Source organism: Strongylocentrotus purpuratus, unplaced genomic scaffold (genome assembly GCF_000002235.5).
Source record: "Strongylocentrotus purpuratus isolate Spur 01 unplaced genomic scaffold, Spur_5.0 spur5_scaffold_11, whole genome shotgun sequence".
NCBI lineage: Eukaryota > Metazoa > Echinodermata > Echinoidea > Camarodonta > Strongylocentrotidae > Strongylocentrotus > Strongylocentrotus purpuratus.
Window position 1 is genome coordinate 8160620 of NW_022145596.1, and position 24062 is coordinate 8184681.

Consider the following 24062-nt stretch of genomic DNA (forward strand, 5'->3'; position numbering starts at 1 on the left):
ATAGCTGAGGCTAAAATGATAACCGGCTGGATATTTGTTGAACTTGTGTAATTGTTTGTCATTATCTGTTTTTAAAAAATTGCCCCTGGTTTTTCAATAATTGCCCCTTGATCTGGTTAAATCCTGTGAGCAAGGGGCAACTTTAAAAAATAAATTGCCCCTTGCTCCTGGCCGCTTATTTCAAGGCATGTAAATGGATGGCACATTACTGTATACGGTAGCTTATTTATGTTGCACCTAATCCTATAGTAGTCATTGACTGCCAGCCTTAAGTTCTTAAGTGTTGTTCACTTTCAAAGCCAAATATAACAATTAATCTTGGCTCATGGCTTCTTGCAGAACCTTGGAGTAACTGGGACGAGACCCGACATGGACTGCCACTCTGCGTTGGTACTGACCCTGGAGAGTTCCCTGATCAGTGCTTGCTACAGTAATTCCCTGGCGACCAAAGGCTCCTTTCATACCATCTGCCTCAGGTTCACGGAGGACTTCCAGATGGCCATGGATGACTGGAGACCTTCCTCCTATGATCACATCATGAACTCCTGTAAGTGAAGTGTAGTCAGGTCTGATAAAAACCTGATTTAAATCAGTTTCCGATTATTTTTTTCCTGATTTTCTTTATCTTCCCAATTTTTTTTTTTTTTTTTTTTTTTTACCCAATTTTTTTCTTTTTCTTCATCCCGATTTTATCCTGATTTTCCTGATTTTTCCCTTATTTTCTCTATTCTTCCCTATTTTTTCCTATTATTTCCCAATTTTTTTTACTCAAAAGGGGGGAATGTTTTAGATGCCATTTTTTCCCCCGAAACCTTTTATTTTTTTAGTGCTCACTATCACCCCTGTGTAGTGGGGGTTATTTTATCTGAATGCTAAGAAAGTATAAATTCTTTTTAGTAAGCAACCAGAGGATCGACTGCTGTAGATCCACTCCGAGAGACCTGGTAATGAGGATTAATACCTTACCAAATGGCACTAGCGCATCGCCAGGGTTTCTAACCCAGGTTGCTGGATTACGAGACCATTGTTCTACCTACTGAGATATCGTGCCACCTAACCATACTCACATCAAGACTGCTTCAGACCACCTGTCTATAAAAACCTATTTCTCTTTCACTTGCATTAACATGCAAATACCTGTTTTTGTAATACCCCTTTTAATTTTAGCTGCAAATCTCTTCAAAGGTCTCTTGTAGTTGTAAAAATGGTTAACTTAAGAGTTACAGTATCAAATTTTACACAGATACACATATTGACTCATAAACAGCTAAGAATTATTTGCATTAGGTTCCTTGTTCAAGATTCTTGTTTGGTTGTGGGCCAAAACAAAAGATGTAGAGCCACATGGAGCAAATGATATGCTATATATGAATTATTATATTTTTGTTTTCTCTCCAGACAGCCTTAGCTGCATGTAATTGTTACTTCCCCCTGCTCTCCAAACGGGTATTGAAGTAGTAGCAATGAGAAAAAATGTTGAGATATCTTGTACCCGTTCTGTTGGTACAGTTCAAGTTATGTTGCCTGTACATACTAAACTATCTTGTATTAGATTATTCAATGTACATGTATGTCAATCTTATTTGCAGGTGTCATTCCTCAAGGAACCTATGAAGTCTGCTCAAGCGCTAATAGCAACCAGGGTGAGTTCAGAAATTGTTCTTCTGGGGGCGGAATTTCACAAAACTTGTCATCAGTGACAGTTTTTGTTATAAGCTACTGAAATCCTTGCTTCTGATTGGTTATCAACAGATTTGTCACTGATTTTTTTTCAATGAAAAAAGGCTTTGTGAAACGGGTCCCTGTACTCTGAATCATTGAAACTTTAAAAACATGCACTGGAACTTTTGCACATATTGTCATGTCAGGAATTGTGTTTCAGTCAGATGGTGGTTGCAAAGTCTAGCAGCCTAGGAAAATGGACAGTTGTGAAATTTATTTATATGATAGCGATTTAAGAAAGAAAGAAATGAGTTTGATTACTAGTATGACTTATGATAGATGTGGTTGTGTATTAAACCCACTGGTGTTTTGAATGACTGATACAAATAATGATATGGATACGTACCTATTCGTTACCTCACCTATGTTAAGAGAGAAGCATAAAGGTACCCTTTAATAGATATAGAACATGCATGTTCACACTTGCTGAATATACTAATATGAATTGATATCTTTACTCCAGCCAAAGATTTCCATCGTATGACCATTGGTCAGTGGAGGCTGAACTTCAAGTGGCGAATGGAAGGCATCGACGTCCAGTTCGATCCCTCCGTCGGTCATCAACTGACCGCTTTGGCCAACACCCTGACCTCTTTGACCGGCGCCGACGATGACATCGCTGACCTGACATCGGTCAATGAACAACAGGAGGTCAGCTCAACTGATGTCCTATCTGACCAAGTAAGTGGCAAAGGATAGAGGGGCGATATTAACACTTATAATATTTTCAATTAAAGGCTCAAACAATTTCTGCGGAAAGTCTGAAGAGTGACAGCTTATATGCAAAGTTGATGGTCTTCTGACTCTCAAAGGATATCTGAGAAGAACTCCTTTAATTTGGGAGCTACATGCATATCATCCTTATATTTCATTCTGGAAATATATAACCATAGCAAAATGAAAACTTTTCCTTAAAAAGCTGTTCTTAGATGATAAAAGAGAGTCCCTCTGGTCAAGCAATTCTTGTCACACGTATGAAGTAGGGTCTGTGCGGAACTCAAGTTCTGTGCTCACCGGTTTTATGCTATTCATTATTTTCTTAATGCTCCTTATCTGTTGGCCTATAGAATGCTGGATAAAGTTTTTAGGTTGACTTGATACATTCTAGCTGTACACATATTATATTTTGAGGTGATTGGTACACTTTAAAGGCCATATGTACTAGTGTTAAGGAGGGATTAGACCTCCCTGCAAGGTCACTGGACAGGTGGTTATCTCATCAACTCAGCTCTCAAATAACATAAGAAAAAGAGGATCATGGGGGACCAATGGTCACCAATTAGGTATTTGTTATATAGAGGGCGCAAGTAGCTACAAGTAGTACAGATGGGCTTTAAAGAACCAAGACAGGCATAAATGCAATGATCCTTTCTTTCCCCTAGGAAGTGACTCCTCTAAAGAGACCCACCTCGCTGAAGGTTGATCCTAACGATGAGAAGAGTAAGTCCAAGGCCATCATGCAGGAGATCAATGAACAGGCCAAGGTCGTCAGTGATCTCAGGTGAGAAAATGGAATGATTTTTTTTAATAATTCTTTTTTATATTCGTTAAAAACAGGATAACAAATACTGTTTTTCTGAGAGGCCCTGTACACAAAAAGGATTACAAATACATGAAATAACAAACAATGTTAAAATACATTTACATGATTTTATATATATCAGCTTTAGGTTAAGGGGGAGTTGGTGGGATAGTTAAGATTCCTCTTCATGGCAATCAGTTTGACATCGGATATTGTGTCAGTAGCCCTTACCCGATGAAAAACGCTTCATCAACAATTTCTAGGACCAATGGATTGCTCTATCTATCCGGTTGTATGACACATGCTCCTGTTATGTACTTTGCAGTCAATATCTATTTCTAACTGAATTCTTATCTGTAGTATTTGACCCAATGCAATCACTAAACCTATCATAATACACAATTACAACCCTCACCGTAACCATATATTTTTTACGAAATTCAGCCTGGAACAATTGTCTCTGGAGCAAATGTAGGAATTAGTTAGTAGGAATACTATCAATCCCAGACCTACATGTAAAGCTTCATGTTTACCTAACAGTAACCCTTACCCAAAACTTAAATTCAATCACAGACTAAGCTGTAACCCACTAATTTTTATGAAATGGAGCCCAGAAGAATAAAATCTTTTCAAAAAGATAAGCTTATCTTCAAGCTGGCCATAATGTGATGTAAATGTGTGAGCAACAAATACAACCTTTTTTCTTCTCTCTCTCTCTTTCTCTCTCTCTCTCTCTCTCTCTCTCCCTCTCTCTCCATCTCTCTCTCTCTCTCTCTCTCCCTCGCTCTCTCTGAAACCTCCAGGACATTGGGAGCCAAAAGTGGCACCATCGCAGAGGAAGCTGATAAACTGAGACAGATGGAGACAGCAGTCTTCAAGGATTTCAGAAGAGACATCAGGAAGAAACTCAAGGCTCAGGGCATGAAGGTAAGTTTACATTGACCATGTACCGTAGAGGTGTCGTGGACGAGTGGATATGTCACCGGACTGTGGATCACAAGGTCTGTCGTTCAAGTCCCACCGCGGCACTAATGTCCTTTGGCAAGACATTGATCTACATTTGCCACACTCAACCTAGGTCTTTATCGATCATTGCCACACTGAAATCATCGCGATCGATCATGTATTTGATATTATGATTTTTATGTTAAAGTCTAAGGCCGTTAGGCAAATAAAATGATGTCTTAAACCAATACATGGATTAAATTTTTATTTAATCCTTTGTTATGTAGGTGTCAGGCCGAGACAAGCCCTCTCGTAGGAAGAGCGTGAAGCCCCAGGGTAGTGGTGCCCTGGGTCGGACTCAGAAAGAAAGACATGCATCCTACGTTAGACAGTCAACGTGAGTAACAAATCAGTTTAAAAAATTACACTATGACACAGGAAGAAGTTATTGTTTTACTTTGTTTATCGACTTTGAGTGCATTTGGTAATATGAATTATTGGTTCAATGACACCAATGACCATGCATCATCATTATAGGGAATAATGCAAGTTTGCGAGTGCATTAGTGAATATGCACTGCATGCAGGTCAAGTCACAGTAGGAAAATGATCGAGCCTTGTTGAGTTCATTGTCGGTCTCATTATGACTTAACCAAGTGCAGTGAATATCACTTTCATGCACAAGCTAAAAACATGCATTATTTGTTTCCTACCACACCTACTTTGCAAAACAAAGTTCCCATCAAAAAGTGATAACCCCCGGCTAAAAGTGATATTACATGGCTGAGATGCACGTATTATCTCTGGCACTCACATATTAGTTAAGAGCTGATGAAGCGCACGTAGTATCAGATAGCATGGACATAGATGAGCACACTGTCAGGCCTGATAAAAACCTGATTTACTCAAGGCGTGGTTGAGGGGGATTTTTTAAAAAAAAATTTAGTACTCAATATCACCCCTGCACTAAGCAAGAAAGAGACTGTTTGCTATACCAACATGTAAGTGCCAATGCATAAAAGTCTATTAAGTCTTCTTGTTTAATATTATCTTTTAGGAATTTGCAATAAATCATGCACATACATGAATTCCTGTTCAGTTAAAAGTACTTCACACTGTTTATTACCATTGTGCATATTGCAATGTTGTACATGTATACATATTTATGTTTTAATTACTTTGTAAAAACTTGTCCAAACTGTCCGTACACTGCAGGTTTCCAATGACGCCTTATGACAGCGAATACCAGCACCAACACAACCTCTACGACACGCCCTCCTCCATGAAGACACCAAAGAACACCCGCTCTACCCTGTACCCCGACCCCCCATCCAGGGTGTCCTTTGTCCTTCCCCTCCACACCCCCTCACCGACCACACCTGAAGCCACCCCCATGGGCTGGGGGACCGATCTTCGGCAGGGAGCTATGTCTCGCCTAGGACTTGGTCTGGAGTCTGGGTTGACCCCGATGGATCTCAACGCTACCATTGGTGATCCCACTAGAATACAGGTCAGTGGCACACCAAGGGCCCTTATCACAAAGCCTTTTTTTCAATGACAAATAACAAAGAGCAGTGACAAATAGGCTTATAACCAATCAGAAGCAAGGATTTCAGTAGCTTATAACAAAAACTGTCATTTGTCACTGATGACAAGTTTTGTGAAACACCCCCCAAGAGTTCAGTTTTTACAAGCATGTCTTACCATTGTTCACTCTGCTGAATGTTTCCTTGTTATTGTGCACATCATCCCATTTTGCTTCGGGTGAATTAAATGCACCCACATTGAGGTGGTTTGTGTACACAACATATGGCAGGCAATGGAAGCTATGTAAACAAACTACCGTAAGTTCATCCATTACACGATCCGAAAAGGTTGATCATCTAACATATAAGTATTGGTGTGTAGTGCAAGGTTCTGGAATCATCAAAATGATAAGAAATTTAAAGTTACAAACACTGAACACAGAAAGATGTATATATATCTAATATCTTAAAGTGATTTGATTAACATTGTTGTTGGTGTTTCTGATACAGGAGGAGATTCGACAGAATAGGAAGAGCATTCGTAGGCGCCTGACGCTACATTCCACACCCATGTCCAGGAACCTTGATGGTAGCGACACGGAAGAAGAAGAGGAGGAGGAAGAAGAGGAAGAGAAGGAGAAGTACAGTGGACAGTCCACATTTGATGACATGGATGGAAGGTGAGAAGTCCTCTATACCTTCATTGTCCAATGGATATGTGAAATCATCAAGTGATGTTGACTATGCTCTGAGCATTGTTGCGTAGTATACAAATAACACACGGCCCAGCGTGCAATAGCGGTGAATGAAGTACACACGAGGTTTCTTTAGATTGTTGCTGCCTCTGTGCAAAGAGCCGCTTGCGGCGAGTTCACAGTGTGCACCATCTGAAGAAACCGAGCGTACACTGCATTTACGTTACGCACAATAGGGTCAAGTGCGTTATTTGTTTTATAAAATAGCGACACATGATGATCAAAACAAACAAAAGTTTAGATCTAAAGTTAGAGTCTACGAGAGTTAGATCTAGAGTTGTGTTGGTACTAGGAAATGGAAAGATAAGACCTTGCAGGCTTAACCTGACGATGGCTTAGGAACTTTGTATCCCGTATGGAGGTTCATTTAAACCTGATCTTCAGCAATGCTAATCCATTCCATAAATGCTGTTGTCCACTCTGATTGATTTAGAGATTCTAATTAATTTGCTCATCCAAACTTTGAAACCCTAGCCTCTCTAGCACCCTTCGCGGTAAAGAAGGAGCAGCGCCCTCTGCAGTCTTGAGTCGATCTAGTGCAGCCAGGGACCATGCCAGCTCTGCCGCTTCTCCTGCCAGGTCCGTTGCGCCCGAACCGGAGCTTCAGCTTCACCTGGACGTGAGCATCTTCATAGACAGTGGCAAGCTGACCCTGCACTGTCACAGGCCTGGGCCACCTGTGGGACCCAATGATCATCTGATACCAGAGTAAGCATCTCTTCAGTGCTTTACTTGAACATATGTCTAACTGTTTAGAGGACCCTGATTAGCATCATGTCACAATGTACCTGCTTTTGATTGAGTTCCTGCTTTGCATTTACAAGTTTGCTGATTTCCAATCAGCCTATTCCATTTTGAGTTTGTATTTTGAATTTGTCTTACTTTAGTTCAGAGGAAACCTTTATATTGAGATATGTATCAAGTAATTCTCAAGGCAGGGGTCTGTTAGTAGTCTTGACATGATATATGCGCGATGTAAGACCTGCCAGTTGTTTAATGAGAAATTGATCTACATGTCTAACATAATTAGTTCATGAAAGAAGAATGATTGCATGTGAAGTACACTATTTAACAGAAAATTGGAATACTTTATCCCCACCCGATGCTTCTAAATGACATGTACCATGCCCAAAATGCATCATTATACATTTGTTATATCCTTCCTTTCCGTCTCCTCACAAAGTGCATTGAAGCAAGAATCACGCAGGCCCTGGAATTCCACAGAATCGTCTCCATCACGCAAGCCTGGAGTGAAATCTCAACTCTCCTCTGCCTCGTCCTCATCCACCTCGGGAATAAAACTTAAAAGTGGCACACTGCCCTCTATGTTGTCATCTCAGGGGTTTGCCCTTTTCAACCTACCAGCAGTTGATGTAAAGGTATATCATTCAAACTTCTGAAAACATGTTGGTCATTCCAAGTGCCATGCATGGTAAAAAAAATTATTGACTTACAACATTGCACATCGCCAGAATGAATTAACCCTTCTGACTTTCTGCTGACGTTATGAATAATTTTTACAAAATGATTAAAAACAGATTAGATTTTTATCTGTAAAGACTGTCACAATTCTTGATTCCCTACCAGGCTTGACTTTGTGAAAGAATTCATATTCTTGATTTTGCTGATTCATTTGTTGTTTGAAATACAGTTTATTTAAACCTTATTTTTATCGAATATTTCATTGAGTCATTTGTGGGTGGTCAAAAAACCTGTTTAGACTAATAAATCATTTAGTGTATGTTGTAAGTTCTAATCCTTAATTAGTTACATCCTGACAAAGATCAAATTCTTACAATTACAGTACACATGGATAAAGTACATGTATATTCTCAGTGGCTTAAAGATAAACTTGAGTTCTGGTAAAAAAAAAGAAAATGAATTCTCACAGAATCTAACGAAACTTACACTGAATGTTCAAGATTACAAATAAATGTCATGTGCCAAACAATTTTGGAAGAAAATGTATACTGGCTGAGTAATGAGCATAGAAAGATAAGGAAATCAGGGTAGTACTAGCCCCGACACCATGTGTGTTGTCCTATATACATCTTTCTGTGTAAGTGATTGTTACTTTCCCAAGACTCTGCCAAATTTATGATGATTTTGATGACTCCAGAACCTTGCATTACACACCATTACTTACATGCTATATGATCAACTTTTCTGATCCATTCCTCACCTTTTCTTTCACAATGCAATCGCATTACCAGAACTCATTTTATCTTTAACTGATTCTTTTGTGGTGTATACTGAAAAAAAAACTTTATTTACTCTGATTTAGGATAAGGACTTCAGAAGATAAAGCTCTACCAACAAAGTGAAAATAAATTAACAATGTTATTTGTTGTGGAATTTGTGCCCCTCTTACTGCCCAACCAAATATGCTGCCACTCGTAAAATGAAAACATTCAAGGTCTGCAATAAGAAATGCACTCTTCTCACAGGTTGAATACCAGTCAGAGCCAGAGAACAAGCAAGATCCCAACAACGATACAGCAAGTACCTCCATGCAGTCCTCCCCTCGTCAGAACCTCTCAACGTCTGAAGGAGGAGCAGGAGCAGGAGCAGGAGGAGGGGTGGAGAAGAAGAATGGAGCCAGGAGGGGCAGCTTGTTCTGTTGGGCGAGGCTACTCACCCCAGCAGAGGTTAGTTTTTATTTGGTTTTCTCTTCAAGGATAAGTCCACCCTTACATCAGGTTTGAAAGCCCTTCTCTGCCACCAGGTTTTTGAAAAAATTGTTGTAAATAAATTTCCAATTTTAAAATGTTCACTTATAATGCTTGTTTCTACATATGTATGATAAATCAACTATGTAAGCCTTTCCTTGGGAATAAATTAACAATTAGCTACTTGTTTTTGTCTAAGGTAGAAAATACTTGGCCCTCTTTGTTTGAAACTCAAATTCTTCAGCAACATTTTCTTCCTTCACTACAGAAGGGGTTAAAGGTAATTTTGAGTTCTAGTAATGACAAAAATAATGGACACATGTACTGTAGAATCAAACATATTGCGTCATTGCCACACTGCCTTTAACGCTTGGTTATGTGCACCAAAAAAAATCAGGATTCTACTTCTTGATTTCATTTCAGAGTAAAAATGGTTCATCAAGAATCAACCCACAAGACACACCTTATCATCTCCTTTTTTTGTTGTAATTGTTTTCACTCAGGAAATTGTAGTGACAACGAGCCTCCTTGATTTCTTGGAGCAAGCCTTGGAGACGATTCCATCCAATATTGGTATGCTGCTCACCAGCCCTTCATCAGGTAGGAAATAAAACTCATCAAATTACCAGATTTAAATCGGTTTCACGATTTTTTCCTGATTTTGTTTTCTTCCCGATTTTGTTTTAAAAAAAATTTTCCCGATTTTTTTTTCTTCTTTTTTTCCCCCTGATTTTATCCCCTTTTTCCCCAATTTTCCCTTATTTTCCCTTGTTTTCTCTATTCTTCCCTATTTTTCCCTATTTTTCCCAATTTCCTTACTCAAAATGGGGGGAATGTTGTTAGATGCCATTTTTTTAGTGCTCACTATCACCCCTGGAAATATAACTCATCAAATTACTCGCACCGATATCTAAAGGAATCAGTTGTAAGTCTCAAATTAGAATTCATTGAAAGTCTTAGATTGAAATTAATTGTACAATACATATGGTTAAAGATTGGCAGAGAACACTGTCCACCGGGGATCCAATTTTAGTACATTTAGGGATATTTTCAGGAAACTGGAAAGCAAAAAAGTGGTCATGTTATGTGCTTCTTCCTATAGTTGTAAAAAATATTTCAAAATATATTTTCATTTGCCCTCAGATATCTAGTGTCAGGAATTTTTGTCTTTTCTTTAATATGATATGCTTCATGCATTACTGAATAACAGAGAGGAATTTCGACATGAGTGCAGATGAAATAAGTTACATGACTAGCAAATTGATTCCCCCCCATAAATATCAGCATACATGTGCATGTATACATGCTGCTTCTTTGTAGATTTATATCATTGGGTGGTAGTCACTGAAGCAAAATCAAAACTATAGATTTTAAACAATGGTTTAGGTAAAAGGCGTGGAAATTTGAAAATGTCAAAGAAGGTGATCCCTTTGGTAAGGCATTAATCCTCATAACCAGGTCCCTCTGAGAGGACCTAAAGCCGTCGGCCGTCTGGTTGCTTACTTACAAGCATTTGTGCTTTCTTCGCAGTCAGGTGAAATAACCACCACCACAACCCTCCTGTCTCTTGCAGAAAACCTTGACGTGAACCCGTCCAACCTTGAGGCGTCGGCCAACTCGTTGGTGTCATCGTCCTCCCTGGATTACACCACCTTCCCTGTGGATGTGGTAGTCTACGTCTGCATGGATCCATCCCTCGTTCACCTGAGCTGCCTGCCCGCCTCCAAGGTGGAATGCCTCCTTCAGCTCCCGTGCGTTGAGTTTGCCTTCTCGTCCAGAGGAGGGCAGCAGACGACTGGGTTCTCGGGGGACGTAACCGGAGGTGATCGGAGTGGGACAGACTTCCAGGATGCCAAGGATGATCTTTCAGGTGAGGAAGTGGCTGCAGAGGCGGGAGATTGGTATTGGGGAGGGGTAAAGTGGTAGTGGAGAGGGGGAGAGTGGCAGTGGAGAGGGGTAAAGTGGCAGTGGAGAGGGGGAGGGTGGATGTGGAAAGGGGGAGAGTGGCAGTGGAGAAGGGAGAGTGGCAGGGGAGAGGAGGAGAGTGGTCGTGAATAGGGGAGAGAATTGAAGGAGAGAAAAGGTTTGAGTTTTGGAGATGTGATGGGAGGTGACTGACTACCAGGATGCAAGAGTCCATCTGACAGGTTAGTAAGGGGCAGGGGAAGGGGAAGGCTGGTCTTCATGAAATTGTTTGATTACCGTTTAATACAGTGTTGTTTATTCCAGAACCAGAGTATTCATATTTATACTGCATACCGGTAATCTATTTTTCAGAATTACTTTTAAATTGCTTCTGTCACAGTAGATGTACAATTGCTTGACCGTTACTCATTATGATATTTGATTTTATGTTCAGCCTCAAAGCTGTCTTTCAGTCGATGTCGCAGCCGACACCTCTCCAACGAGGAGATCCGGGAGGAAGCCAACAAGGCCGACATGAGTCTCTCAGCCGTCCTCTCCAACTTCTCACTGGTCATTTTTCATCCCTACGGGGGTGGTCAGTTCAGGAGAGATGGTGGCAAGCTGGTGGAAGAGATGCTGTCCAACATGAGTGTCTCTTGTAAGTGTTTTGTGATGACCCTTGATTACTAAATTCTTTTACTCATGTAGACTTAATAAAGGAACTACTGGTTCTTGTAGACAATAGCTAGAATCAGATTTCATCAATCATTAGGTGCTGAAGAAAGAATGGAAAGAATAAAGCTAAATAGAGACACACAGTTCAGATAAAGAATTCATCATACATTTACATGTATATCACTAATTGTAGTTAAAACATGGCTGCCAATGATATTCACTTTTTCTTGTTTCCATTTTTAATTGACTTCTCTAATGATTTGATTAGATGATTATACAAAATGGATATTTTCCAATGATTGGGCTCTAGAACCCCAGTAAAAGCCAAAATGAACCTAATGGGGGTCTGAAACATTCAGGTTATGAACCATATCAGTATGATGATAGTGGAATATGTGTCCTTCACTATAGCTGATGCACATGATGATACATCCAAGCTCTCATCCGGGAGCGCGCGGAAAGATGCCCTCTCTCTGGAGGTCACCTTTGTCAGGGTCAATGTCTCCAGGAAGCGGCACAAGCTACGACCGACCGTCGCCAGTGACCAGACATTGGTTGCAGGAATGGAAGAGAGCCGGAGGTTGGGGGAATCTCTGAGGTCAGACAGCACGTCCGTGTCATCTGCGACCATGACAGGCTCCAAAGCTGCAGCTACATTAAACAAGTTTTCAAGTAAGCTGTCTTCTTGCTTTCTAAGTGTCTCAGGCCTCCATATATGTTGCTAAATGTTTGTGTGTGTGAGGGGGGTGGGGGAGGGATGTCCTCTGTTGTTCATACCATTACCCTCACCTGCTCGTATTGTACCCACTACATATAATAATATTCAGCCTTTATATAGTGCTTAATACATCTCGGACATCTCTCAGCGCTTTACAGATATACTATTACCCCGGTCATTGGATTCAGTGCTTGCCCGCACTCACACTGTGTGCACAATCTCCACTCCCTGGGGAGCATTCCAGCCAAACATGACTTGACGCTCAAAACTGTTTGACCAACAATGACGGTCGCATCCTACCGGGTACCCCTTTTAACACCTGGGTGGAGAGCAGCAAGTGTAGGTTAAAGTCACATAGAAGTCAGCTCTCATGGGGAATTCGACACCGTTCGGGTGTTTACCCAAATAACAGGTGTTGTCAATCACCAGGGTTAGCCTTGAGTTTTATGACCATTATACCTTATGTAATGCTTTGCTTTTCCTTCGCCCGAATAATCTCCGAGCATGCTCCGAGAGACTAGGGGGTAATTCTTGACGGGCCAACAGGTTTGCTGTGTGCAGATTTGTACTCCCATTAATGGTATTTCCACCAAGTCTGGTGTCAGCGAATTATAGCCTTCTGCACATGGAAACTGACTACCCACTCCCTTTAATATCTTATCTGTCAACTATTCTTAATTTGGAGGAATGGTTCCTACTTCGTTGCTTTCGAACTAATGTTACAAACCCTAGATTCCACTCTCTTTCTTGAAACCTCTATTTGAAAACATACACTTTGTATGCCCTAATTTTGCCTTCAGAGATTCCTAATTTTCAATCCGTTGTTGGTGACCTGCCTTTTGCCATAACATGCCTAATACACTCTATGACTTTAACTTTAACAGTTATGTGTGACGTGGGATCGGCAACGTTCCGCTATGACATGCGGCGTCTGACTGAGGTACTGGCCTTCCCCAAGGCGTGGTATCGTAAGTCCATCGTTCAGAGACTGTTCTTTGGAGAAGAGGAGGAGGAGGAGGATGAGATGTCAACCCCTGAGGATGAAGTTACATCAATAAGTAAGACATTTTCATTTATTCCAACAGTTGTACCGGTATTCTGAAAACATATTTCATGTTTTCCTGTGTTAGTGGACGGATTTTGTTTGTCTTAACAGTGAAATTTTTGCCTCTGTCATTGGTGTTTATATAGGTCCTTATGAACTATCCATTTATGCAGCTATACAGACACAGTCATTTATAAACCAATAATGTGTCTTACTTCAGATTGTTGTGACAATTTGTCTCTCCTTTAAGGGATATTGAGTTTGTTTTTAGGAATACCATCCCAGCTTGTTTTTCTCTTTCTATTTGTGTAACTGGTTTCAGTAATCTGACTGTGTGACATTTTAAGGGCTATGAAAAGGACATCGGTTCAACGTGTTAACGAGATAACCATTACATAGAAATGAAATTGACACATCGAACAAACAATAACGATGCCTCTATCTACTTTTCCTTTCAGTTCTTTCCAGTGATTCATCCACCGACTCGGAAGACAGCTTCACCGACCTCCCACCTCGTCGCTACCAGCGCAAACGCACCCCGACCTCCGCTGCCACCAGCGGGACCGGCACGCCTTCTTCCACCGGCCCCTCCACATCAACCACTGCCTCTCCGACCTCGCCTGGCTCGAAGGGGAGCAAGGAGAAGTTCCCCTATAATCCTCCGTCCCCTAGCCTCTTCAGTATCTACTCCCAGCTGCCGAGTCCGTCCTCACCCACGCTCTCCCAGCCTGGCACACCTCTCATGGATGGAACCCCGCCTCCTAGGAGTAGCCCTGATCTCAGGAGAATGGTCACAGGTGGGGATCTACTTTTCATACTGCAAAGACTTTAAAGGCATCATTTAACAATGTTAAATCTGAGATGCATGGTCCTACATGTTATCAGTGTCTGTGATATGATGTAATATTGAAGCCCAAAAAAATTGCGCTTCAAAATTATCATGAAGTGCCTCAAAAAAGTTTTACCATACTTGTTTTGTCCAATCGACTGTAGTGTTATGAAAACCGTTAAGAAAATTCAAAATTTGATTTCGATTTCCAATCATAAATATCTTGAAAATCAGACAGGGGATCGGCTTGTAAAAGTCATGGGATTCCTGATTGACCTAATGGTTTATAAATATGATTGCAGCATGAGCCAAATCCAGGATTTTGTTTCAGAATCTGAGGCAATGTTACCAAGTCACTTTAAGAAAATCACTTTTTAGGCAGTTTCAATAGCCCAGCACTTACTCAATTATATATATATAATATAGTATTAATGACTGCTTTGAGAGAAATAGTTGTTTTTATACGCTCAAGGGAAGGTTAGAATTGTGCTATTACCCGAGGCGTGCCGAGGGGAATAGCCCAATTCTAACCTTCCCGAGAGCGTATAAAAACTACTATTTCTCGAATATTAAAGCAGTCATTAATACTTTTATATGCCGAAAAAAAATAGACTAAAAAATAAAAAATAAAAAATACTTTTTTTTTTGGTCGAAGATGAGATTCGAACTCTTGCGTACAAAGGGTGATGTATCTTAAGTCAGCGCCTCAGACCTCTCGGCCATCGCGCGCTATTAACATGTATGGCAGTTTTGTACGATATATACATTTAAATGGATTGAAACCGGCTTCGCGTGTGATGAATGCTTTGCAAAAGCTCCATATACGGACTCTTCTTTTACTTTTGCAATGCATATTGGCACGAACTTGGATCAAGATCTATCGGCAGATGTTGTTTTTTTGTTTTTGGAAGTTTATTTTCGTCTTCATGTCAACAATGCAAGATAAAATTGTCGGTAAGATCGATCGAGATTCAATTGTATTGAAATTACCGACCAATTATTCGCACACATACGGTATCCTCCATCGCTCAAACCATTTTTTAACATGTAAACCTATGGGGTAACCATGGAGACTGACCTAATAACCATGGTTATTAAAAATATTAAATGTTTTAAGCATGGTTACCGGGAATTTTATAGGAACAGTTGAAGTTTATGAATGCAATTTCGACCAATCAGATGGCTGGATTACTTAAGTGAGGTATAACATCCTTTCTAAAACTTTTTATATGATAATTTCTACATGCACTACAACGTCTATGGAAAATCACCCAAGGTTTGTTTCGGGACATTCTTTTCGATTGTGTTCAAATTAGCATGCTGAGTGTCATTTTAAAATGAAAACTTTCAAGTAGTTGTGAAGAATGCAGAATCCAGCCAAAAAAATCTAAGCTGAATGTTGAAGACTTCAAATAGATGATACCTGAGTAATGACTAAAGGGTAATCAGCAAATCAGACCATGAAACAAGAAAGGATGTCTGCCATCAAAAGTTCCTTTTAACAAAGTTTTCAGTGACATTTTATCAAAGTGGAAACAGAAAAAAACCATGAAGTCTTTGTAAACAGGTCTTCTTTCTATACAGGGTAATGCCTGAATAAGTTTGTCCGTTCGGTTGAAAAGTTCATTTCTTGTTTCTTTGAACCCTCTAGAGAAGAGACTATCAAAGGAAGATACCATCAGCCAATCATCAGAACCCTCAGGGTCAGAACACAGCCATTCCCAAGCGACCTCTGACCCCTGTAGCAGCTCAGGGTCACTGGTCTCTGGTCCGTCCTGGAAGACTGTTCTTCTCGTGGTCATCAACTTCACCAAGGTGGACACTCATATGAACATGAGCAACGTCATGGGCAGCACACTGTAAGTTCAACAGCACCTTGGAAATGCATAGCGATGTTACATCAAAATGTGATTTATGTTTAAAGCCCATCTGTACTAGTTTGGCTAGGAGGGATTAGACCACCCAGGAAGGTCATTGGACAGGTGGCTATCTCATCAACTCAGCTCTCAATTAACATAAGAAAAGAGAATCATGGAGGACCAATGGTCACTGATTAGGCATTGTTTTCTATATAGAGGGAGCAAGTAGCTACAAGTAGTACAGTGGGTCTTTAAGATAAATGTTTATTATTAGTGTTTCACAGAACTTTTTATTGTTAGGTCAAATATTTTCCCACACATTACCAAGGACATCAAAAAAACCTAAATATAAAAACACTGAATTGATTGTACGTTGCTGATAGCTGTACTTGAGATTATCAGAACAAATTTATGTCACCTTACAAAATTCTGAATGATTTCAAATATTTCTAGTACAAATTTGAGTCTAAAAGCCAGTCAAAGGAAATATTGCACACTATAGCTTTAACAAAAAAATAAAAATAGATAAACCATGCAATTTAAGAAAACTATAAAATTCCTTCCCGAACGTCATTTGAAACTGCAAAGTGTGAATTTTTGCCGGTTTAATGATGAAACATCACATTGTATCTTTCTGTTGCATTTTCATATGTACCTTTATCTGCCACTCCTTATCTGTATAGATGGTCAACAGAAGATCTTCGCTGTCAGACCCATTTGACCATTGATAGTACTGGACATCGGATCTTCAAGATCACCACAGGTCTGAAGAACTCCAGCCTTGAGGCCAAAGGAGGGGTCATTGGTGGACTCTTGGAGGTCTCCAAACTCAGTTGTACCAGTAAGTCCAATCTTTCTGTCAAGCAATTTTTTTACTTCCAAATTCAATGTAGGTCTGAATTTAAGACAAGGCCTTGACTTCTTCCTTTTCATTCTTTTTTTTATTGTTTGTCTATTCAACTCTTTATTCTAGTGAAAAATATAATATTAGTGAATAGATACATTTTTGGTATTTGCTCCAACCAGGGGGGCGTTTCACAAAACTTGTCATAAGTGACAAATAACAGTTTTTGTTATAAGCTTCTGAAATCCTTGCTTCTGATTGGTTATCTGCAGATTTGTAACTGATTTCGTCATTTGTCATTGTAAAAAGGCTTTCTGAAACAGGTCCCAGGTTATTACATTCAGATCCTCGACAAAGAGCCGCACCATGACCATTTTCAATGATGTTGAACAGAAAAATCATCTCTTTTTTTCTCCCTCCAGGTAGTCAAGTGAAGATCCCTGGCAAGGAGCCTCACCATGATCTGCAGCTGCAGCTAGACAGCCTGGAGTCCAGGATCGATTACATGGGATCCAGCAGTCTCCTGGCCAGGCTCACCTCGATGGAGATTGCCTGTGAGGACGAGTGGAAATTCAGGGCCAATTCGGATCCAAAGTAAGCAAGTTACTGTTGTTTGTTTGTTAAAGTGACTCGGTAACATTGCCTCAGATTCTGAAACAAAATCCTGGATTTAGCTCATGCTGCAATCATAATTATAAATCTTTAAGTCAGTCAGGAATCTCATGACTTTTACAAGCCGATCGCTTGTCTGATTATCAAGATATTTATGATTGGAAATAGAACTTTTTTCTTTTTTTTTCCTAATGGTTTTTTTATAACACTAGTCTATTGGGGAAAATCAGTATGGTAAAACTGGTCACTCAAAGATCTTGAGTCACCCTCTTGTACCCCTCCCTCTTTCCCCAGAGTCAAATACCACACCGTTGAGAGCGTCTACGCCAACTCCAACATCACCTGGGATACCATGCAGCTGATGATCTGTCGCTCCACCACCCCTGATATGCTGCGCATCGCGGTCCGTCTGGAGGAGTTCTTCACCCAGCAGTTCGCCTCCAGTAGGAGGATGCTGTCCACCTGGGACCCCATCGCCACAGCAGCCAGTCAGCTGGCTGCTGCTCGCAAGGCCTCTATTAGTACCGCCCCCATCAGTACAGCCCCGATCGATGAGATTGATGGAAGGGGGCATAAAGGTGAGAATAATGACATTTTGAAGGTACAGGTATTTTGCCCGATATCTTTTTCTTTTACGCCATTCTTTTTCTTCCTTTTCCACATACATGTTTTAATGTACACTTTTTATTATATCTAAATTGTTGGTTCGAAATGTCCAAACGATTGACAATTAACAAATTAACAAACAGAGTGACCTTTGTACAGTTTTTCATGAAAGTACAATTTCATAACCAGACTTTAAGATTCATCCTACTCTGACAACTAATTGTTTGTTACAATTGACTTTATGATTTCCTGGATGTAATCAAACTTTTGTTTTACCAGACAGCACTGAACATTTGACTGAATGGCTCATGTCTTTACGTGTATGTAAAGCCTCGGTCACAAATGCCATTACGAGCTGCTATGAACGCCGTACGAACGATTTTCAGACAATGGAAATTCGGGAAGACAATGGAAAAAAAAGGGAGATTCGTACGAAATTACGAAGATGAAATTACAGTAACTTGACTTGCCTTGTATCAACTTAGATTTGCACATATTGAGCTGCTGCGATGTTTGATATTTCATCTATTTATCTTTTTCTTAATACCACCATTCATATTCAAGGTTCCAAGACAGATTCTGCGGAGGAACTGAAGGAGTACCAGCACTGGCAGAGTGTCTTTGACTTCCTCATCCAGACCTTCCACAACGCCCACAAGAACCAGCCCCGGCCTGAGGGCATGCGTCTGGGAGGACAGGTCACCCTGCAGGGCAGGCAGGCTCTCCTGGCTTGCTTCCATGGGCTCAACTTCCGCTCCAACTCCTGGGCGCTCTTCACCATGCGGGAGCCCAAGGTGGAGTTTGAGACGGAAGCGCTGCAGGTGCCGTCCTCAGAACATTGTAAGTGTTTTGTCGGAGTGAATGCCAGTTCTGTTTCAGCCTGTTTCACTGATACCCCATTCACAGTGGTTTTGAAATTTGTAGCGGCGTTGTAGCGGAGCGGCGACACCGCCATAACACCGCTACAAATGCATTCACAGTAGAAAAGTTATCCCGCTGCAGCAATTATAATTATAATTATAATTATAATATCTACATAATAATAAAATCAATTTGAATCCACTGGTTACTTTATTTCTTTTTCACTTTATGTTCCCCATTGCTGGAGAAAAGAGGTCAGTGATAGGTAAGTAAACAAATCACACGTGTTTGTCGCGGTGTTATAGCGGAGAGCCTTCACACTGAGTAAACACCGCGACAGCAGCGGGACTGTCCCGCTGCTGTAGCTAGGCGAACCTAGCGATAGTTTGTCGCGGCGTTATCGCGAGGCGGTGTTATCCCGCGATAGTTTATAACGGGTCCGAGCCTTCACACTGAAGACAACACCGCGACAGCAGCTGGACAGTCCCGCTGCTGTCGCGGTGTTTGAGGCCACTGTGAATGGGGTATGATTTAGAGACCTTTAAGACCTCACAATGTTTATTTCCCATGCAGAAGAGTGTTTACACGGATTCTTGTAATATTTCAAGAGTTTTAGTTTGATTGTGGAAGCAATAAGACCATTTTTTTTCCAGAATATAAATGACATACAGATGAGAAGGGTATTGTGTAGTAGTAGTCTAGGAATTGTCAAACCTGTTGAATATCTTTTTCTGAGTTGTACATATATTTCCCATTCATCCATTTGCGCCCATCTCCTGAGCTTGGCTATGCAACTTATTTAGAATCTCTAACTGGAAGATTTTTAATTGATTGCAATTCATTCAGTAATCTAGTTCTATTCTGGTTCTAAGATCTGCAATGCCTCTCAAACAATCTCCTCTGCTTTCTCTTCAACACACACAGGCGGAGAAGACACGTTGGTCTTACAGGACCTTCTCTTCAGCCTCGGTCACAACCAGACCCAGAGAGAACAGGGTTGGCTGGCCACCATCCTCAGGGTCTCCAAGAATGACAAGAGCCAGTTCCCCTTCACTGGCCCCATGCTGGAGGCCTTCCAGTATGTCAGTTCTATCAGTACTCCAGAAGGTGAGCGCGTCTTTGTGTCGGGCCTTAAAAAACAGATGTATTGCCCTTTGGTTTCCAAAACATGGGTTGTCGGTCAGAAATCTTTTTTTTTTTTTTTTTTTCTTCTCCCTCTTTGGGCTGATATTTCTAAATTTTTTGCTTTGATACATATTTTGTTATTTATTAAATTTTTTAAAAATATTTTTTTAAAGCCGACCATAGATTTTTGGGTCGGTCGCAAAGGGTAATACAACATCTTTTTTTAAATGCCTTATTGAGGTACATGTAGGTTTTTAAAAAAGTAGTACCAGTACTACATAAAGACATTAGGACCATACCATACCACGTCAACATGTATCTCGATTAAGTTTTACATTACAAAATTGTCGTTCACCTGTGTTAAATTATGCTGTTAAATTCAATATTACCAATAATTATGCATTGTTCATTCCTGTACATTCAACTTCTCCCATGCGATGACTGGTTTTCTTAGAATCCATCATATTTTCCACAGAAGACTGTCAATCTGCAGAACTGGGGGGTGTTTCACAAAGATCCTAAGTTGAACTTATCTCTAAGTTGGACTTAAAAATTATGGAAAGCTGTTAGCATCTTTGAAAATATTTTGTAAAATTTTTTTTAAGAGGTATAAAATGTTGATTCAAATCAATCATAATATTCTATTATCAAGGAGATTTCATGTTCTTGATCTGGAATTTATAAAAAGTCTAAAATACTTGAATTTTCGCTTTGAACATATTTTATTTTAAGGCTACTAATGGCTCTCCATAATATTTAAGTCCAACTTAGAGTTAAGTTCGACTTTGGATCTTTGTGAAACACCCCCCAGGTTTGATAGGGAATATTAAGTAGCTTAGCAACAAGCATTTAAAAATATGGAAAACTGTACTATGATGAAGTTTATATTGTTTTCATGACAGAATTTGAACAGTACTTCCAATATGGGGACCTGCCGAGTCAGAGAAGAGGAACGTTAAGACATGAAGCGGATCCCATCTTTGCGCTTCCTAAACTCCAGCTGGAGATGAAGTCAAAGCAACTGCAGAAACTGAAGCTACAAAAGCCAGGTGAGTCCAAATGTTTGTGATGGCAGTAGTGATGGTGGTGGTGATGATGGTGATGATGGTGATGATGATGGGGGTAACAATGATGATGGTGATGGTGATGATGGTGGTGATGATGATGGTGATAATGGTGATGATGATGGGGGTAACAATGATGATGGTGATGGTAATGATGATGGTGATGATGATGGTGATCATGGTGATGTTGATGATGATGATGATGGTGATGGTAATGATGATGGTGATGATGATGATGATGATGGTGATCATGGTGATGTTGATGATGATGATGATGGTGATGATGATGGTGATGATGATGATGATGATGATGATGATGGTGATCATGATGATGATGATGATGATGGTAATGGTGATTGATGATGGTGATGATGATGATGATGATGATGATGATGATGATGATGATGATGATGATGATGATGATGATGATGATGATGATGATGATGATGGTGATGATGATGGTGACGATGGTCATGATCATGGTCATGATGGTTATGGTGATTGATGATGGTGGTAACAATGATGATGGTGATGGTAATTGATACAAATAATAGTGCTGCAACATTTATGAATTATGTACAAAATTTATTTGTAGGTGGTTTTGATTGTGGTAACCTCAGTGTTATAGAATTTTGTTTTAATAAAAAAATGGCACATCCATGTTATACATATCCTAATATTGGGAAGTTTCGTGATAACGGTGTCTCTTTCACTTTTCCCTTTATACATGTACTTCATGTATGTACAGGCATCTTTATTTCAGTTTATTCCTGTCGGCTAATTTCTACTCACTTGTCTCTTTCCTCTTCTCTCTCTCTCTCTCTCTCTCTCTCTCTTTCTCTCTTTATCCTCCGCCTTCTTTTTCTCTCCTCATCTCCCTTCTCCATATCTTCCTCCTTTTCTTCTGTTCTCTTTTCCTTAATTTTGTCATTTTACTCCTTTTTTGTAGGGGGGGGGGTGGGGGTATTGAAGTTTTATAGCTTTCATATCTACTCTCTCTATCTTTCATTTTTAATTTTCTCAGCATACCCTCCTCTGTCTGTTTGTCATTTCTTTTTTTTTTCTCAAAATATTTTGCTATCATATATTCCCCTTGTCCCTTCTCCATCTTTACTTTCCTTTATCTGTCTTCTTATCAAGTTTCAATTCTAATCACTCCAAAGCCTGCTTACTTGTAAGCTACCGGTATGGATTACATTTCAATCTGAAAGTGAATTTTATTTCATTTTCTTATCTATCTAATGTCAAAAGTAGCTGAAGATTTGAATAAAAGGGGCTTAGACACTAATGCCTTGGTCCCCACTTAATCATGATGTTAAGTTAAAGGCGTGGGAGGGGAATGAATTTTCTGACCTTTAGAAGGCTTTAACGATTAATAACCAGAATTAATTGTCCTCTTTCCATGATAATGTGTTTAACCCTAATAGTGCTACAAATTTCATCAACTTGTATGTACATGTAAACAAAAATGATCCTACAAGATAATTTGTTATGTTTTTATACTTCAACACAATAAAATCACAATTCATTTATAAGCTCTTTTGTAATGTTGATAAGAAACAAGCATTTACGTATGATTGCAGGGCCCTCAGGGTGAACAGTATTAATACTGATGAGGCTACTCTGGGTTAACAAAACATATTATTATCATTATTATTATTATGGTTATTGAGTATACCTGTATATGATGAAATTTCAAGATTTAGGAAGCTAAAACTGCATGCCTATATGACATTGAAAGGCTCCAATTTCTTATTATTATTTGGGAGGTAGATACTGATAGCCAAACTAAAACTGTGTGTACAGAGTCTGTTTTATCTCAGACTTGAGTTTTTTCTGTGTTAGTCCATGTAATTTGGTGTTGTGCACACCCTTACAAAATTCTAAAAAATTCAGCTGGGACATTTTTTTTTAGGGCTAGAATATTTTGGTTACATGTACACATATAATGTAGCTCCTAGAATTTGGATTTAGTGCTGGTAGCCATCATGCAGTTCAGGCTAAAGAAATAAATAATTCATTGACTCTAGAGAGGCTATTCCTTAATATATAAACTTACCAGCTTAAAATATTGAGCTTGTATAGGAATATGTGCTTTTGTTGGAGGCGTAATCGTTGATTGTTCTTCCATTTGTTAATCTGTGAAGTAACACAGTAACTTGGCAACTTTCTAAGGGCATGCACCCCAATGTAGGTCGATATGAGTAATTCTAAGGATTTGGGATCAAATGGTCAAAGGTTAAAGGTAATAGTGGGACAATGACTGATGTCTTGGTAAATGCATGTACATATAGGAGTGAGAAATGAACCAAGCTTGATTGAAGTATGTATTTGTACTATATGTATGTATCAAATGATGAACTCACTTGATGTTTGGGTCAAAGGGTGAAAAATTTAGATCTTGGGGTCATATTAACAGTTCAAGAACTGTTATATGAAATATTTGATTAATGTCATAACTTTGAGCCATTGAAGCGATTTAACCAACCTAGAATTGAGTTTCAATGTGTAATATGCATTTTAAACATAGGAAGAAGATGAAATAGTTTCATTTTTGGCCTTTGGGACATTAAAAAATAATTGTTATTGATCGTATATGCAAGTATATACAAATTAAAACAAATTAAAAGATTGTTTTTACTGAAAGTCAGAAGATCAGGGTCCATATTCATAACACCTTACTATTAAAGCTAGTTGCCTACTAGGCCGTACTAGCTGGTGGCAGATCCAGGGGGCCCGGGGGACCCAGGCCCCCCCCCCCCACCTTGGAAAAAAAATGGG

General features: G+C 39.7%; 1 protein-coding gene across 1 annotated transcript in view; it reads left to right on the plus strand.

Moving 5' to 3' along the window:
* The first annotated feature begins 315 nt into the window (after nucleotides 1-315).
* Nucleotides 316-24062, plus strand: part of LOC581076 (transmembrane protein KIAA1109 homolog) — a 33582-nt gene continuing 9835 nt past the window's right edge. The window contains exons 1-24 of the mRNA XM_030980550.1: nucleotides 316-547; nucleotides 1590-1643; nucleotides 2186-2403; nucleotides 3105-3223; nucleotides 4048-4171; nucleotides 4477-4586; nucleotides 5404-5698; nucleotides 6225-6394; nucleotides 6944-7177; nucleotides 7653-7848; nucleotides 8917-9117; nucleotides 9642-9738; nucleotides 10712-11008; nucleotides 11498-11701; nucleotides 12130-12390; nucleotides 13321-13494; nucleotides 13940-14278; nucleotides 15962-16169; nucleotides 16853-17010; nucleotides 17436-17607; nucleotides 17920-18203; nucleotides 18796-19071; nucleotides 20017-20199; nucleotides 21120-21266. Of these exons, the coding sequence (XP_030836410.1) occupies nucleotides 370-547; nucleotides 1590-1643; nucleotides 2186-2403; nucleotides 3105-3223; nucleotides 4048-4171; nucleotides 4477-4586; nucleotides 5404-5698; nucleotides 6225-6394; nucleotides 6944-7177; nucleotides 7653-7848; nucleotides 8917-9117; nucleotides 9642-9738; nucleotides 10712-11008; nucleotides 11498-11701; nucleotides 12130-12390; nucleotides 13321-13494; nucleotides 13940-14278; nucleotides 15962-16169; nucleotides 16853-17010; nucleotides 17436-17607; nucleotides 17920-18203; nucleotides 18796-19071; nucleotides 20017-20199; nucleotides 21120-21266 (4699 nt within the window). The 5' untranslated portion in view covers nucleotides 316-369. The remainder of the gene's footprint in view (nucleotides 548-1589; nucleotides 1644-2185; nucleotides 2404-3104; nucleotides 3224-4047; nucleotides 4172-4476; nucleotides 4587-5403; nucleotides 5699-6224; nucleotides 6395-6943; nucleotides 7178-7652; nucleotides 7849-8916; nucleotides 9118-9641; nucleotides 9739-10711; nucleotides 11009-11497; nucleotides 11702-12129; nucleotides 12391-13320; nucleotides 13495-13939; nucleotides 14279-15961; nucleotides 16170-16852; nucleotides 17011-17435; nucleotides 17608-17919; nucleotides 18204-18795; nucleotides 19072-20016; nucleotides 20200-21119; nucleotides 21267-24062) is intronic.